This window comes from Aquarana catesbeiana, linkage group LG05, assembly GCF_042186555.1.
Source record: "Aquarana catesbeiana isolate 2022-GZ linkage group LG05, ASM4218655v1, whole genome shotgun sequence".
NCBI classification, from domain to species: domain Eukaryota; kingdom Metazoa; phylum Chordata; class Amphibia; order Anura; family Ranidae; genus Aquarana; species Aquarana catesbeiana.
Window position 1 is genome coordinate 550,731,608 of NC_133328.1, and position 13,627 is coordinate 550,745,234.

Here is a 13,627-nt window from a genome sequence, read left to right on the forward strand (position 1 = left end):
ACCTTCAGACAGGGCCACCATATATGAAACATATCGCCCTCCTGTCTGCATCCCTGAAAACAAAAGGGCGAGGTGCCCGGGTATATTTTTGTCAACCTTGTTGGGACGAGGTACCAACACGATAACACTTTGTAGTTTGCTTCCACAACGGAAGTATTGAGTATGCCCCTATGCACCATGGTCGACCACTTTATCCACACCTCCTCCTCAAGTGCTTTGCCCAGTTCTGATTCCCATGCCCTTTGGTAGGAAGGCTTATTACCTTGGCTATTGAACAGGGTGTATAACTCTGTTATCCCTCCCCGTGAATCAATGCCGCGTATACACCTGTTCTCAAATAGGGTCCTGGTGGTTATGCCAACCTGATCCTTGTTTAGGGACTGCAGGAAACGTGTTATTTGGCACAGGTGGTACGTCTCTGATGGGGGCATCTTTAGTGTTTCCTTAAAATAGGCCAGTTGTCTTACCCCCTTATGGTCTATGACAGGGATATGCAATTAGTGGACCTCCAGCTGTTGCAAAACTACAAGTCCCATCATGCCTCTGCCTCTGGGTGTCATGCTTGTTGCTGTCAGAGTCTTGCTATGCCTCATGGGAGTTGTAGTTCTGCAACAGCTGGAGGTCTGCTAATTGCATATCCCTGGTCTATGAGGTGCGCTATCCTGTAAAGGTCTCTGCTGACCCACCAGGTAAATTGTTGAATCTGCTGCCCTGGGGGGAAGTGAGGATTATTAAAGAGGGGGGCCACTGGAGTGTGGAGAGATTTTAAAGGATGTAATTTGCATGCCGTGTCCCACAGACCTAGGGAGTGTGATAGAGAGTGGCTTAAGACTGCCCAGCTATCCACTGCAGGGAGCCACATTAAAAGATCCAGTGGGAGAGTTGGGTTAGCCGGTGCCTCTAGCCGAACCCAGTCAGGCTTGTACCTCTCAGCATAAATTTGATACAGCTAGACCAATTGGGCCACTCTATAATAGCTTAGAAAGTGGGGGACTCCCAGCCCGCCTTGCCATTTGGAAATATAGAGTGGAGCCAGCCACCTGGCTACACCCCCCCCCCCCCCCAAAGATAACAACTTTTGAAAAAAAGTATGCAAGCTAGAACCATCATAACTGCTGCTATTCTACCCATCCAGGAAAGATCATGGGCTTGCCAATTTTTCAGATCCTATTCATTAAAATTATAGAGGGGGGTATAATTTACCCTATACAACATTGCGATATCAGAAGTCAGTTTAACACCAAGATAGGGTAGCGCCTGCGTACACCATTTAAAAAAGAAGGACGTCTGTATCCATCCCAGGACTGAGTCAGAGAGATTGACATTTAACGCTTCCGATTTAAATTGGTTCACCCGCAATCCCAAAATGGCTCCAAAGCTGGACAACAGGGCAAATAGGTTGGGCAAGGTCGTAATGGGATCTGTGATAAACAGCAATAGGTCATCAGCAAATAGGGCACATTTGTGAATTGTGCCACCACTTTCCATGCCGTGATTGTTAGGGTTGGTCCTGATGGCTATTGCCAGAGTCTCCACTGCTATCACGAAGAGGAGTGGCGAGAGTGGACATCCCTGCCTAGCCCCACCCCCCCCGAATTTGCAAGAGATCCGATTTGCAGCCATGCCCAATAAAATTTGCTGATGAATTTGAGTATAATGCGGACCACAATTCCATTTCTGCAGAATGTGAAACAGGAAGGGCCAAGATAGGGAGTCAAAGGCTTTGTGCAGGTCCAGTGACAACAACATACCCTCGTCGGGGGCCCACAACATCCCAATTGGACGCAACACAGAGACCAAATCTATAGCATGTCAAATCTGATCCGCATGCATTAAAAACAGTGGAAGATAGGAACTACAGGTAACAAGGTGCCTCCCGAGGCCTGTAGCTTATGCATGCATTTTCAAATGTGTGCAGACTAAACCCCTGTTTTTAATGCATACTGTTAGACAGGTTCATATGGTTGGTCGCAAGCTGGTCGGCAAGTAGAGCTTGGATTTTTCCTTGGTTGTTTTTTGTCATTTTGTTGCCCTCCAATGCTCCTAGCTGTAAGGCTAGTTATAGATGGGGCAGCGGCTCACTTTTTGTATGTTTGTTGTTTAGGTCAGGCAACGCACTGACACCTTTGCAGCCATGGTGCTATATGCTGGGTGTTCAATGTGTCCCTGTACCTTTAAGGAGGGGTGGGCTCCCTCCAGACCATCTGCCCTCCATCTATCCAATCAGAATGCATGTGCTTACATTGTGGAATCTCTCATGAGTCAGAGATAGGAACTACAGGTAACAGGGTGCCTTGCCAGGGCTTGTAGCTTATGCATGCATTTGCAAATGTGTGCAGACCAAACCCTTGTTTTTAACGCATAGTGTTAGACAGGTTCATTTGGTTGGTCGCAAGCCGGTCGGTAAGTAGAGCTTGGATTTTTCCTTGGTTGTTTTTTGTCAATTCTAGAATAGGTATGGGGAATGTGGGAAAAGAACATGTAATCTTTCCTGGACGGGTTAAGTTCACGCCATACATCATTCAGATTGTGGTAGTGCAACATTTTAGCCAGTTTTGACCCAACTTTAGGGTAGTGTCTAGGAGAAGGTGAGGAAAGATAGATAGAAGGTCAAAGATAGAGTCTAGGGCTACATTGGAGTCTCCCCCAAAAAGCACCATTCCCCCCAAATCTGGGGACACAGCATACAGTAAAGTACGAAAGAAGGGCAATTGACCCGAGTTAAGGGCATAGTAAGCAATTACAGTGACCAGGGTACCCTCCAGATGCCCAACTAGCACTAGGTAGCGTCTTTTTGGATCGCAAGTCCTCTTTTCTAGTGAAAACGAGACCCGCTTGGAGAAGCAGATTGCCACTCCACTGTTTTACCTGGATCGTTCGTCAGGTAAAAATGGGGTTAATTATGGTGCAGAAAGCTTGGGTTGTAATTCGGTGGGAAGTGCATCTCTTGGAGGAAAAGCACATCTGCATGTGGGGATTTATAATAGTGAAAGGCCATCCTGCGTTACATTGGGGAATTCAGCCCCTGAACATTGTGGGTTGTGTTATTAATTTAATGGGGCGCTTAGTCGCAGAGTTCACCATGGTGCATACAGGAAAATGAAGTCTTACTTACCAGCATCCCCCGAGATGACAGTCAAACTTCCAGGTTCGTGAACCCCTCCTGCAAACCGAAGCTCGGTATCAAGGCAACCACAAGCATGGAAATAAGAACAGAAAAAGAGAAGAAAAAGGAAAGTACAGAGAGAAAAGAAAGAGAAGCTCAGAACACTATCAAGATTAAAGCTGTCCTGTGTACAAGAAAATGGGACAGATTATTAATTGTCAGAACAGTTGCTAAAACAAAATGAACAAATAATCTGGGGGTAAACCCCTTGTGGTCGACAAATGTCACCCCGGGCTGAGGGAAAGGCCCAGTAGTATTCTAAATTCTTGGCTATAAGAGGTTTTAACAAGGGCTTCATTGCTCTGTGTTTCTGAACAGTGGCCAGGGAAATGTCAGCAAAAATCTGGATGTTGTGGTCACACAGCTGCAGATCAACTATTTCCCTGCCTCTGGCAATTACTTGCTCCTTCCCAGCATAGTAATGGGGCTTTACTATGATGTCTCGTGGCAAACCATCATCTTAGGGTGCCGTCCGGGCCCGATGGAGGTCCAATTCCAACATGTGGGAAGGTATATCCGGGATCAGGTGTAAAATAAGTTCATTAATTATAGTTTCAGAATCTGAGAAGGACTCGGGAATGCTGCGGACCCTGAAGTTGTAGCGGTGAGATACAAATGTCATGCTGGAGGTATTTTAAAACAAATGCATTGGTTATGCATATCTGATTCACTATTGCTATAGCATACTGTCTCTGCACCACAATTTTGGAGTTTTATCCAATAAAGCCAGCCATAGATGGGTCCCTGCTGAACGGGCCGAGATTTGAACTATGTATGGGCAGGCTGACCAGCATGTCAGATTTTTAGGATGTGATTATCACTGTGTTCTAGCAGCAGGGATGGCTCCCCGTGCTCCCCCACCGGAAGAACACAATAGCTCTGCGGGAGGCATTCGAATCAAGCTAATTTTTTTTCTTGCAACCTGTGGCTGCAGGAAAGAAAACTGTATCATCTATGGCCGGCTTAACTTTTTATTGGTTCCTAGCAATCTGTGAGATGGTTGAAAATTGCTCACTGGAGACACAGTATACTGTATCCACTGGCTATGCATAGAAAAGGATCTTGTATATGTAACAAGTGTGCTGGACAGTCTCTGGGTGGAGTTAATTTGCACTAAAATAGCAAATCTGGCCTGATTAGTGGAACCACCCAAGACAAGATAAATAAACCAAGGGCGTGAGAAAGTGAGCCAACAAATGAAAAGGCAAGCATGAAGGGTCATAAACTCATAAACTGTTTAATGCCCTGTGGCATCAAGCAACAAGATTATTTGTTTATATAGGTGTTGTTTTAAGTACACACTGTACTATAATGATTTCTCAGTTGAGCTGTTGCAAGGCCAAAAGCTATTGCTCTTCTGATGTTGAGCATTACTTAAATGAAAAGTCTGTTAGCAGTCAGTGCTGGTTATTACACACAGAGCTTTTCAAATTGTTGGAAGTTCTCCTTGAGAGCGAGGAAGGAGAAAGTAGAAATTATAGAAAGAGAGTTGTGGTCAACAAAGGAGAGAACCATAGAAAGACCGTAGCTGTTGCAACTCACCTAGGACAATTATGTATTACTCTGCCATCAATGCTGTCAACATTGGGGAGATACTGTATCTGGCCACCTATATTACATGTATACCCAGATTTCACTGAGTTTATACAAGAATCTGTGTTTTAAAGCTGATTTGTAGCCGCATCAAAGTTTATAAAAATACACTGATCGGCCACAACAGTATGAAGACCCATTTAATATTGAATAGGTCCCCCTTTTACCAGCAAACAGCTCTGACCCACTAGACCTCTGAAAGTATGCTATAGTATCTGGCACCAAGTCAGCAGCAGATCCTTTAAGTCCTGTAAGTTGCAAGGTGGGGCCTCAATGAATCAGACTTGTTTTTCCAGCACATCTCACAGATGCTCGATGAACTGAAATGAATTGAAATCTGGAGAATTTGTCAACCTCGTTGTTGTGTTCCTCAAACCATTCTTGAACAATTTTTTGCAGTGTGGCCAGGTGCATTATCCTGCTTAAAGAAGCCACTGCCTTCAGGCTATACCATTTCCATGAAGGGGTGTACTTGGTCAGCAACAATGTTTAGGTAGGTGGTACATGTCAAAGTAACATCCACATGAAAGGCAGGACCAAGGTTTCCCAACAGAACATTGGCCAAAGCATCACAGTGCCTCCGCTGGCTTTTCTTCTTCCCATACGGCATCCTGGTGCCATCTCTTCCCCAGGTAAGCGACACAAATGCACCCAACCATCCACATGATATAAAACATGATTCATTAGACTAGTACACCTTTTTCAATTGCTCTGTGGTCCGGCTTTGATGCTCACATACCCATTGAAGGTGCTTTTGCCTGTGGACACGAGTCAGCCTGGGCACTATGACTGGTCTGCAGCTATGCAGCCCCATACACAACAATCTGCGATGCCCATTTTTTCTGATTTTAACACATCAACTTCAAGGACAATATGTTTACTTGCTGCCAAATACAAGGGGTCTTCAAAAAGTTTCTGCACTTTTTTATATTTATTAGAGCTAAAAAAAAGTGTCAAAACTTTTTGAAGAACCCTCATATATCCCATTGAGTTTCAGATGCCATTGTAACGAGATAATGTTATTCACTTTACCTGTCAGTGATCTTAATGTTATGGCTGATCAATGTATATTACAGTCCACACACACACACACACACACCTTATACCTGCTCATGATAATTGAAAAGCAGGAGAATGTCAGTGGCCACGGCCTGCAGCATTCCTTGTAAGACAGGACACTGCAGCCACGGAAACACCTGCAGCTCACATCAGCACTGCAAGATATCAGCATAATGCTATCAGATCCTAGGGTGGATTATGCATTCTATGCATTAAAATAAAAAAACCTTCTGTGTGCAGCAGCCCCCTTCAGCCCCTCTAATACTTACCTGAGCCCCACCTAGATCCAGCGATGTTGTAGGAGTGTCTCGGCTGGCCAGGACGCCCCTCCTCATTGGCTGAGACAGCAGCGCGGTGCCATTGGCTCCCACTGCTGTCAGTCAAAGTCAGTCAGCCAATGAGGAGAGAAGGGGGGGGGGTCGAGCCACGGCTCCGTGTCTGAATGGACACAGGAAGCTGTGGCTCGGTTCTGGTGCCCCCACAGCAAGCTGCTTGCTGTGGGGGCACTTAACAGGAGGGAGGGGCCAGGAGCACCAAGGAGGGAACCGAGAAGAGGAGGATCCAGGCTGCTCTGTGCAAATCCACAGAGGAGGTAAGTAACTAAGTATGACATGTTTGTTATTTTTAACTAAAAAAACAAGACTTTAGTATCACTTAATATGTGTACAGTGGGAAATGCTATATGCCCTCCACACTGCTTATAGTTACCTTCCATTTACATCCCCTACTCTCCATTTGCTTGCCACAGCCAGATACCTGGTACATTCAAGTATGGGTGAATGTGTGACTCCATTCTCTTTTTCCTAATAGTGGTGAGTGCATGAAAGGCTAGAATTGCTAGACATGAGAACTACCACATAAGGGTGGAGGGAAAGTTCTTAGCCCTGTGTACGCTCTGACCAGACTAACTTTCAGCTTAGCACACGGGGCCAAATAATTAGTCAAATTAATATAAAAAAGAATTATATGAATATTTTGTTCTTCTTACCAATCAGCAGGTAGAGAGCTCCATGCTCCTTTTCACACATTTTCCAGGCTAGTTTTACCCTCATTGTTGAAAAAAAGTCTGTTTACACAATTCAGTAGCTCAAGCTACAATTTACACACACAAAGAGCATTGACTCATCCCCCTCAAACTGTGTACAGACAGATCTTCCTGACAAACAACTACACAACAGAATATCTAATTGAAAATAAGCCTGGAGAATTCCACCTAGCTAACTGAGTCTTCCTTACAAGAAGGGTTGACTAAGGGATGTGCAGAGAGGTTTTTGGCCACTTTTAGTTACCTACCTCTTCAAGTTGTTTAGTGGTTTCCGATATCCGAGCTAGAAAGTGGGCATTTTCTTTGGTTAGACGTCCACAGTCTTCTGCCAATTTGTTCCTCAAATATTTATCTTCATCAGCTGCCAGCTGCTTTTCTTTCAGCTGAGTACGTAATTTTTCTGCTTCTTTGCTAAAAACAGTACATTAGTATGTTAGTTCAAAGTTAGTCTAAAAGTCTGAAGACCCAGGAGTGACCCTTCTATTTTCCAAGCCAGAATGTATGACATCATCATACTGGGCATGAAACATCATGCTTACCTAGGCAGTTCTGGAGCCTCCACACATTCCTGAGTGTAGGAGACTTCCCATGGCCACTGCAACCACAGAATAATGTGTGGAAGTTGCCAATTATCTTTCAAGAGCAATATCAGCGTGGGCTTCATCCTGCCGCCCTCTGCTTCACATTATAGGGGTGATTTACTAAAACTGGAGGACTCAGAATCTGGTGAAGCTGTGCTTAGAAACCAATCAGCTTCTAACTTTAACTTGTTCACTTAAGCTTTGACAATAAAATCTGGAAGCTGATTGGTTACTATACACAGCTGCACCGGTTTTAGTAAATCTCCCCTTGTGTGTCTTCATTTATTAAATATGTTGTTCTGAGTGGAAGGATGTGACAGTGAATGGACATTTTTACAAGAAAAATATCTAAAATACAGAAGCTGCCACAACCAACTTATCACAAGCTTTGCTGGACAACTTAATGATTCATCAACCAGGAACAATTATGCAGTCAATGAAATCAGAACTCCTGACCTGCATACTTGGTTTGGGTCACTGACTCTGAAGTAGACCTTTACCCCTTTTCTAATGTTCTTCTCTCATGCCTCCTCCCCCTCCCTATAACATACCTCCCAACTTTCTGAGATGGGAATGAGGGACACCTATTAGCAAAATACTGTAGGCATAGACGCCTCCTGCAACACCCCTCTTAAAAGAGAATTATACATTAAACCATTTGTTTAAACCTGCAAGTGCTTTTTTTCCACCACTATTCCTTTATATTGGCTTTTGAAGTTTTCAAATGCAGAAATTTGGAAAATGGATGAAGAGGGACAAATGAGGAGAAAGGAGGGACAGAGGCACTATGTTCCAAATGAGGGACAGTCCCTCAAAATCAGGGGCAGTTGGGAGCTAGGCTATAACACAATTGCTAACACAAAAAATTATTTTAAAAGTAAATACCTTTTTTAACCTAAATTCCATGTCCTTAGCTCTTGCCTAGCTGAAGATGACTCAGACCCTGTGCATCCCTTACGGCGTTTCTGCACATGCGTGTGGTCCCATGAAGTGCCTCCTGGGATTTTTATGTCACGCATCCTAGGAAGCAACTTTTGGGATCTTGTGCATATGCAGAAATGGTGTGGGGCCTGCTGCGTGTTTCTGCAAAAGCAGGTGCATACAGCACATGTGCAGACCCACCACAGGATCTGCCAGATCCGTTGGACGTAGCAAAGATTTCTGCGCCGTATCTGTGCATGCATTGGATCCCAATTCAAGGTTTTGGTGCCAGAGTGGAGCAGTGTAGGGAGAAATTTCCATACAAGCAAGACCATGCTGGACTCCATGGACTAGTAAGTATGTTTTTTTCTTACTTTTTTACAGGTACAAGTTTGAAGATTTCAATTTTTATTTTTGATAGTAAGGGTGGAGTTCCTCTTTAAATAATGTTAAGCAAGACATACCTGGAACTTGCACCTCTTACATAATCTGAAAAGTAAGCTCCCATATTTTAAGCAAATATTTAGTACAATCTGCCTTATTTCATTAAAAAAAACAGGAAAGTTTACAATCCTTTGTCAATATATCTTAATTTGAGATTATCCAACAGCCAAAAATAGGAGTTATAGCTAATACACAATAATACACAATAATACATACATTCCAATACTCTGAAAACATAAAAGAATGCGGGCGCCCAAAAAAAAAGGGGGGGGGGAGAAGGGGGAGGGAAAAGCAGGGGTTCTCACATGAATTGAGAGAACAGGAAATTCTTTTAGTTATTTACTGGTCTTTAATAGAGTAGTGCTTATAAGTAGGCGTCAGTGAAGCCTAGCCATAAAGTCATATAACTTAGGTGAATCCCTAAAGCAGAACTCCGGGCAAAAACCTTTTTCTATTTTCTTGTTGCTGATCTCCTACCTTCATCAGCAATGCCATCCATTTTTTTCTGAGCTCTGTAGCTCCTCTGTAGTAGCCTGCTCATTTTACAGAAAAAAACGTTACTGCCCTGGGGTTTCCGGTTTGTAAGACCGGTGGCTGCTATTCCTCCTGTACTCCCAGCCACCAGTGTTGTCACTTCCCACTTGTAGTCCTATCTATAGCAAGCAGGGATTTACTTCCGTCCCCACTGGCTGTAGTGGGCGGGGGGGTCTCACAGACCGCAGTCTATACTGCCCATAGAGGTGGTGTCCTCCTCCTCTGCTCCATGCCAACACCACCCCCAACACCCCCTGCCGCCACCCACCTGTCATGCTGCACAGGATTGTTAGGAGAGCCGCCCGAAGACACAGAGCGGCGATCTAACCGGTGTGACAGATCTTGTATGTGAAACTCCAGCCGTTGTAAAGTCCCGTCTCCTGGACCGGGATTGGACCAGTGTGCTGTCTATCACAATGCCGGTCCAGAAGGTGGGGCTTTACAACGGGGGGAGTTTCACATACAAGATCTGTCACACCGGAAGATCGCCGCTCTGTCATCAGGCGGCTCTCCTAACAATCCCTGCTGCACAGACGGGCACAAATAGGCTGCACTGATGGGCACTGAGGCAGCACTTATGGGCACTGATAAACTGCACTGATGGGCACTGAGGTGGCACTTATGGGCACTGATAAACTGCACTTATGGGCACTGAGGTGGCACTTATGGGCACTGGGGTGGCATGTATAGGCACTGGTAAACTTCACTGATGGACACTGAGGATCACTTATGGGCACTGAGGCGGCACTTATGGGCACTGATAAACTGCACTGATGGGCACTGAGGTGGCATCTATGGGCACTGAGGTGGCACTTATGGGCAATAATAAACTTCACTGAAGGACACTGAGGTGGCACTGAGGCGGCACTTATGGGCACTGATAAACTGAACTGATAAGCTGCACCGATGGGCACTGAGACGGCACTGATGAGGCTGCACTTATGGGCACTGATAAGCTGCACTGATAAGGCAGTATTGATGAGGCTGCACCGATAAGCAGTGGACACCATCCACTGCCCTACGGACACTGTCCACTGCCAAATATCTGAATGAGGGCTTTCCACCATCCCTGCAAAGTTTGGAGTAATTTTTTATGTCTTATTTTCAGTTTGATGTGTATTATATGTGAAGTCACATATCACAGAGACCAGTATTGTGGTGATATTGAAGTTTATTGAGATTTCCATACATAAGAGGGTTCTGCCATTATTGTGTTATTGATTAATAAGTTAGTGCTGCACTTTTTTTTTTTCTCTCATGCGGACATTTACTTGTGCCACATGCTGATGTAAAGCAGCATAGCCCGGCTCGTTCTGTGTTGCAGCTAGGGATATGCTCATATACACTATACAGGCACTGATTGCTGTTAGAAAGATCTCAGAACTATAGCAGGAGGAAGAATATTTATAATACTGAATTACAGCAGAGTAAAGTGTGTATAATATATCATTATGGGCATGTATCTACAGTTCTGTAATGATTACATAAAGCAAGTAAGGGCAATATGTTTATCTCCTGTTGTGTCTGGAGGGGGAGAGTACAAACATGTTTTGTATTTATAAGGCTGTAACCTATCTACCCTGTTGTGTGTTACTTAGTAGTATGGCTGGCTGGCTGCAGAATGAGGGGTGTGATATATGTTGAAGTGGACGAGTTCACATTTAACTTGTACGGCCTAGTGTACCCTCCCACATTCACTGCAATTCCCAAAGCATGATGGGAAGTGTAGTTTGATTATAGTGAGAGAGGAGAGGATGTGATGCAATCACTGTTCTAACAGTTCCTCCTTGGCAGAATAGATGATGGATTTTTTGAATTAAAGAGAGGACTTCCTGAAAAATCAATTAGATGTTTCTTTTCAATGGTAAGGAATTTCACAAATGTAAACTGTTTAATGTTTTGTGTAGGGGGGTGTACTAATGGGGGGATTTTTTGCTGATCCCGGAGTTCTGCTTTAAATGTTTTCCAGGTCAACCAAACCCTTTTAACCAGCTGCCGCCTACCCACCGTCAAATGACGGCGGGGTGGTGTGGCTCTGTGGCTCTCGTTCAGAGACGAGGTCATATGATGGCGTCCCTGAACGGCCGCTCTCGCACCCCCGATCGCAGCTGTGCCATGTTGCTAGGACACACCGCGACCCCGATCTTTGTAAAGAGCCGCGTCCGCGTGTTAGACAGGTTAATTGGTTGTCTGTGAGCTGGTGGTAAGTAGGCTTGGAGTTTTTTCCTGGACATTCCCCAGGTTGTGTTGTTATCCGCGGCTCTTTAACCATGTAATTGGCTGTGTCCAATCACAGCCAGTCACATGTAAATACGGAGATGCCGGTAATTGGCGCTCTTCGCCTCACACTGACAGAGTGTGAGGAGAGGAGAGCCGATCAGCGGCATCTCCTCACAGGAGGCAACAAAACATGTAATCAGGGCACTGACCATCAGTGCCCTGATTACATTATAGCGCCAACAGTGTCACCAATCAGTGCCCACCATTGCCCACCAGTGCCAGCAATCAGTGCCCACCAGTGCCAACAATCAGTGCCCACCACTGCCCACAAGTGCCACCAATCAGTGCCCATTAGTGATGCCAGTCAGTGCTGCCCATCAATATCCATCACTGCCCATCAGTGCCATCCATCAATGCCCATCAGTACCGCCTATCCGTGTTGCCTATCAGTGCCCACCAGTGCCGCCTATCAGTGCCACCAGTGCCGCCTATCAGTGCCACCTATTAGTGCCCATCAGTGCCGCTTATCAGTGCCACATATCAGTGGCACCTATCAGTGCCCATATGTGTGGCATATTAGTGCCTCCTCATCAGTGCCACCTAATCAGTGCGCATAAGTGCCGCTTCATCAATGCCCACCAGTTCAGCCTATCAGTGCAGCCTCATCAGCGCACATCAGTGAAGGAGAAAAATTACTTAATGACAAAATTTACTGACAAACTAAAAAAAAAAAATTTCCCACATTTTTTAGTCTTTTTATTTATTTATTTTTTTAGGTAAAAAATAAAAAAACCTAGCAGCAATTAAATCCCACCAAAAGAAAGTTCTATTTGTGTGAAGAAAATGATAAAAATGTCATTTGGGTACAGTGTAGCATGACCGCGCAATTGTCATTCAAAGTGCGATAACACTGAAAGCTGAAAAATGGCCTGGGCAGGAAGGGGGTGCAAGTGCCCTGTAGGCAAGTGTTTAAACTTCTAATATTGTAAATATCATTATTTTCCGCTACAAATTCCTCCATACGCATAATACCATTAAAAGTCCCAATCCACTCCGGAATTGAGGAACTAATAGAAGACAAATTACATGCTCCCAAAGTTTAAAAATAGGAGGGAATGCTCGAAAGCAATTTAAAATTGCGTTCTTGAGTATCACAAGCCATTGAAAATGTATGTGTATTGACAAAAAATGTATCCCATTCCTCAACATGAATTGAGCAGGTAAATTCCACTGTCCAGTTGACCGTAAATCTGGGGAGTCAAAAGTAAATATTAATGCATAAGACTTAGATATAGTACAGGTTGGAGGCAAAGAGGATATACATAACTGCTGAAATTCTGTAAGTGGCCGATGAATAGCAGTTTTCGGTATCAGAAAGCGATAAAAACTCTGTTTTTTTTTTCTGTTGAAGATAATGGAACCAAAGGTCCCTCATCTGGCCATGCTTAGCTTGAAATTGTGAAAATGAGGGAACTGTATCTTCTATAAGCGCCCCTATTTTTATTTAGAGTGGTTACCCTTAAAAACCACAATACAATTCCATTTTAATAAAACATACCGCAGCTGGAAAACAATCCGCTCCTGCACAGACTGAGCTGTAGCTACATACTGCTCTTCAAGCTGAAGTATGGTAGCTTGTACCGATAGACATTCAGACCTCTTCTCTGTCAATTGTGCCTCCACAGTTTCATGTTGCTTTGTCTGTTCCTGAAGCTAAAGGATGAAAAATTTAGATAAAGCTGTCAAGACCAATGTAATGTTTAATTTCTTAATTTTACACAAAAAATAAAGATTCATTATAAACCTAACATTTTGAGGGAAGTTTTACAAAACCAAAAGATATACTGTACAGAACTGAGACATTACTGAAATGAAAGAAACGCTCTAGACTCAAAGGGATTTAGGGAGAAAAAGGCCCCAGAACAAATGGAGGGCTGAACTAAATTCTGCTCAATATTAATTTTGTACCTGAGAAGGTCCGTAAAAATGTAAAAATATAGAAAATAAACACGTGGTGCTAGGAATAATAGGTACAACTGCTCAACTGCTCATGAAATAGGTCTC

The 13,627-nt window shown here is 44.1% G+C and overlaps 1 protein-coding gene across 1 annotated transcript in view; it reads right to left on the reverse strand.

Annotated features, from left to right (window-relative positions):
- LOC141145293 (uncharacterized) overlaps window positions 1-13,627 on the reverse strand; it is a 123,901-nt gene that overhangs the window by 38,472 nt on the left and 71,802 nt on the right. The window contains exons 7-8 of the mRNA XM_073631858.1: window positions 13,122-13,276; window positions 7,112-7,274 (exon numbers count right to left, since the gene is read on the reverse strand). Coding sequence (XP_073487959.1) covers window positions 7,112-7,274; window positions 13,122-13,276 — 318 coding nt within the window. The remainder of the gene's footprint in view (window positions 1-7,111; window positions 7,275-13,121; window positions 13,277-13,627) is intronic.